Raw genomic sequence first — 4,721 nt, forward strand, 5'->3', positions numbered from 1 at the left:
TAATATTTAGCACGGTTTCAAAAAATAAGAAAGTATTAGTTATTTGATCGTTAACAATAATAAATTTCTATGATAAAATAAAATAAAATATTTTCCTAAACTATATATTTACTACTCTATATAAACTATTTTAAATTGCATTATATTAGATTCTCAAAGTATTTTGAGTGCAAAAAATAGTCATATTAATGATGTAACTTGATGTTGAGTTCTTAAAAGATAAATCATATTATCTTGTTACGGTAAAAAATGTTAAAAATATTATTTTATATGAAAAAAAAACTATTTTACTAACAAGGTTTTGATAATATTTTTTTGATATAACGTTTAATTTCATATGTGCATTCATATATTAAAAACAAATTGTCCCAATAATTTAGTGTTCAGATTCAGAGACAATATTTTCATATTCAGATGTTTATTCAGATTTATACATCTTAATATTTAAATGTGTATTCAAACTCAGACATCTTAATCTTAATGAAAACAAATGAGACCTATGTCACTACTTGTTAATCAAATTCATAAATAAAATTATCTTTATAATATTTAGGGAAAATGCACAAGTACCCCCAAGACTATGACCAAAATCACAAAGACACACCTTACTAAGGTCGTATTACCCCCTGAACCTTTTTTTTGTAATTTTTTGTACCTCTTTGACTTACGTGGCATCCAAATATCTCTGACGCTCCTCAATTGCATGGAGTCACATAGAGTGTCACATAAGACAAAAGGCGTATAAAATTACAAAGGAAAAAAAAGTTCAGGGGGTAAAAGGACCTTAGTTTAGTTAAGGTGTGTCTTTGGGATTTTGGTCATAGTCTATGGGGTACTTGTGCATTTTCCTTGATACTTATTAATTTCTTTTTCAACTAAAAGTATAAATATCTAAATAGAAATATTGACCTAATTGTTTTTATTTTGGTCTCTCTTTATTTTTAAATTTTAATATTATATTATACTTTTTAATTGATTTTTATTGGTCCACGGGCCGGCCCTACCGATATTTCTCAAGCTCTCCAAATGAGCAGGCTTATTCAGGCCGGGCTAAAAAACCCTTTTCCTAAATGGGCTACAAAAATCTTAGCCCAGCCCTATTAAATCTCGAGTTAGGCCAGGTCGGCCCAACGGACCTAGCCCATATTGACGGCTCTACACATCAGGTTTAATGAACTTCATTGAGTCTGATGCTTGAAGATCTATCTAATTTTTCACTGGAGAGTATTCCAAGTCACTCTACACTACCGACAAAACTATGTCAAAATTTTGAGGCCATCCTCAAAATTGTTGTCCCAGTTACATGTCTCGGCTTATCTTCAACAGTCAGTGAGTAAATCACCGAATTATTGAGATCCTCTCAAATATTCTATCCCAGTTGCAAGCTTTAAAGTGACTTCAGTCTCGACTTGGTTAGGAAAAATCTTCTTCTCAAGAATTTTGAGTCCAAGTCAAAAATTCTTTCCCAGTTTCTATCGTAAAAAGGAATAGAAATCTTACGGGAATATGACCGAACCCTTGTGGCGCCTACGTAACCCGTCGAGGCAGGAATCAGGTCAAGCATAGTTCCCATCAAAGGTTAACATCAATAAGAAAATTTACTAAGGAAAACCGGCCGAGGCCGATATAGGCCGCTTACGTATCTTATTCATGAGAATTTAGCTCGAACGTAGTTCCAATATAAAGAAATATTAAAAAGTGATAATGGGGTGATCGAGGCCGACATAGGCCGCCTTCATATGTCATTTTTTAGAATTCAGGTCAGACGTAGTTCATTATAAAAGGGATAAGATATTAAACAAAGCAAATACAAGCATGTTGAACTATTACAGGAAAATGACAGAAATACAAACTGAAACTTCACGCGTAATATCTCTTGATAACATCTCAGTTGATTGGTCTCGGCCATGCAGTGTCATCCATCTCCGACAGGATCAAGGAGCCTCTACACAATTAATACCTTGCGAACCATGTAAGGTCCTTGTCAATACGGTACAAATTTTCCTTTGTACTCATCCTGATGAGGAAAAATGTGTTTAAAGACCAATTGACCCATTTCAAAATTTATGGCTCTTACTCTCTTGTGAAAAACACAAATCATTCTTTGTCGATATAGCTGACCATGACAAACAACAACCATTCTCTTCTTGTCAATTAAGGTTAATTGGTCAATCGTCTTGCTCACCCACTCAATATTACTCAATTCAGCTTCTTGGATGATTTCAAGGATGGTATCTCGACTTCAATGGGTATGACTGCTTTTTTTTTCATAAACCAAAAAATATGGAGTAGCTCCAATCGACTTTCTGACAATCATTTGGTATCCCAAAAAGCATATGGAAACATCTCGTGCCAACCTCGGTGATTATCAATCATTTTCCTTATAATCTTTTTGATGTTCTTATTGGCGGCCTCTACAACTCCATTCATTTTAGGGCGATAAGCGGTTGAGTTTTGATGAGTAATCCTAAACTGCTCACATATATCTCTCATCAAATAACTATTTTGATTCACACCATTATCAGTAATGATAGATTCCGGTACTCCAACCCAGCATATCAGATTGTTGCAAACAAAATCAGCCAAAACTTTCTTAGTCACCGACATGTACGAAGCTGCTTTCACCCACTTGGTGAAGTAGTTAATAGCAACCAAAATCAATCTATGTCCATCAGAAGGTGCTGGCTCTATTGGACCGATGACATTCATGCCCCAAGGTACAAACGACCAAGATGAACTCATAGCATTGAGTTCATGAGGAAGCACTCAGATTAAATCACCGTGCACTTGATATTTATGACATTTCTGCACAAACCTGCAACAATCATGCTCCAAAGTCATCCAAAAATAACCGGCTCGAAGGATATTCCTCGCCAAAGTGAGTCCATTCATATGTTTGTCACAGACTCCTGCGTGTATTTGTTTAATAAGCTTCACAGTTTCAGCAGCATCGATACATCTGAGAAGAGCAAAATCTGGAGTCCTCCTATAAATTACTTTCCCACTTAGAAAGAAGTTGAGGTCCAAACGGCGTATCAACTTCTTCTGGTTAAATGTCGAATTATCAGGAAAAGTTCCAAACTCTAAATATATCTTGATATCAAAACACCATGGCAAACCATCTGGTTCCACTTCAACATGGGAACAATGAACTGGCTGCTCTTTTATCTCTATATCTAGAGGATCAATATAATCAGTATCCGGATGTTTGATCATTGTGGCAATGGTGGCAAGAGGATCAGCCAACTCATTCTGTGTTTTAGGAGTATGTTTGAACTCAATCCTACGAAATCATCTGCACAACTTCTGTAGATATTGCACATACGGCGTGATCTTTGGGTTCTTCACGGCCCATTCTTTTTGAACTTGATGAATCAACGAATCTGAATCTCCAATAACCAGAAACTCGTGGACATTCATATCGATGAACATATTCAACAAAGGAATGCATGCTTCATATTCGTCCATGTTGTTCGTGCAGTTACATGGGAGTTTGGCCACCACAGGATAGTGTTGACCGAATTCTGAACAAAGACCGCCCCAATACATTTTTCTTGGTGATTCGCCACTCCATAAAAAAATACCCTCCAACCAGGATATGTTTCAGAAATATCTTTACCCACAAACCATACCTCTTCATTGGGAAAATAAGTCTTGAGTGGTTCATCCTCTTCATCGACAGGATTTTATGCAAGATGGTCAACCAAGGCCTGTGCTTTTATCACCTTCTAGGTCACAAACACAATTTCAAATTCACTCAAAAGAATTTGCCATGTAGCAAACTTTCCAGTCGACACCGCTTTCTGGAAAATGTACTTCAATGGGTCCATCCATAAAATGAGGTATGTGGTATAAGAAGACAAAAACTGTCTCAACTTCTGAGCAATCCAAGTCAAAGAACAACACATTCTCTCCAAAAGAGTATAACGAGACTCATATTGAGTGAACTTCTTGCTTATGTAATAAATATCTCGTTCCTTTTTCACTGTCTCATCATGTTGACCGACTACGCATCCAAATGCGTTATTTGAAACAAACAAATATAGCAACAATGGACTCCCTTCTCGTGAAGGAACCAACATTAGTGTATTGGACAAGTAATTCTTGATAGCATCAAAAGAGATCTAACATTATTCAGTCCACTTTGTCAAAGCGTCACTATCGGCATACTCCCATAACCTAGCTCGAACCCATTCTGCAGTATCACAGTGGTAATCATCTTGTACACAGAAGGCATAAGAGGTTGTGGGGCCAAATCCTTGCGGTGGCTTTTACCAGCTCCACTGTGTAGAAATCGGTGTATCAATAATTGGCGCATGCCTGCCTGAGTGACTCCTTTCACGTGAATAACACGTTCCTTGTCCTTCCAAATGAGCTTCATCATCTGGTGAAAAATAAAAGGAATAGCCCCAACCATGTGGATGAATGGCCTTCCTAGAAGAATATTGTAGCTAGTGTTCATGTCCAGGACCTGAAACTTGGCGTTAAACTCTATAGGACCCTTTTGAGTGACCAGGTTTACCGCTCCCAATGTGTTTCTCTGCACCCCATCCAAAGCTCTCACGTTTACTTGAATTTGCTCCAGCTTCCCCAAATCAAACCTTAACTGCTTCAAAGTCGACAGCGGACAAATATTGAGACCATACCCATCATCTACCAATACACAGTTGATAACCCTTTCTCAAAATGTGATCGTGATCTGCAAGGCCTTGTTGTGAATC

At 37.1% G+C, this 4,721-nt stretch overlaps 1 protein-coding gene across 1 annotated transcript; it reads right to left on the reverse strand.

The window, feature by feature from the left end:
* Positions 1-2,313: 2,313 nt before the first annotated feature.
* Positions 2,314-3,549, reverse strand: LOC107006344. The gene is made up of 3 exons (XM_015204914.1): positions 3,326-3,549; positions 2,816-3,283; positions 2,314-2,737 (listed from the first exon to the last, which is right to left on the reverse strand). Exons 1-3 carry the CDS (start codon positions 3,547-3,549, stop codon positions 2,314-2,316), a joined length of 1,116 nt encoding a protein of 371 aa, XP_015060400.1.
* Positions 3,550-4,721: the final 1,172 nt, after the last annotated feature.

The sequence above is a fragment of the Solanum pennellii genome, chromosome 12 (assembly GCF_001406875.1).
Source record: "Solanum pennellii chromosome 12, SPENNV200".
Taxonomy (NCBI): Eukaryota; Viridiplantae; Streptophyta; class Magnoliopsida; order Solanales; family Solanaceae; genus Solanum; species Solanum pennellii.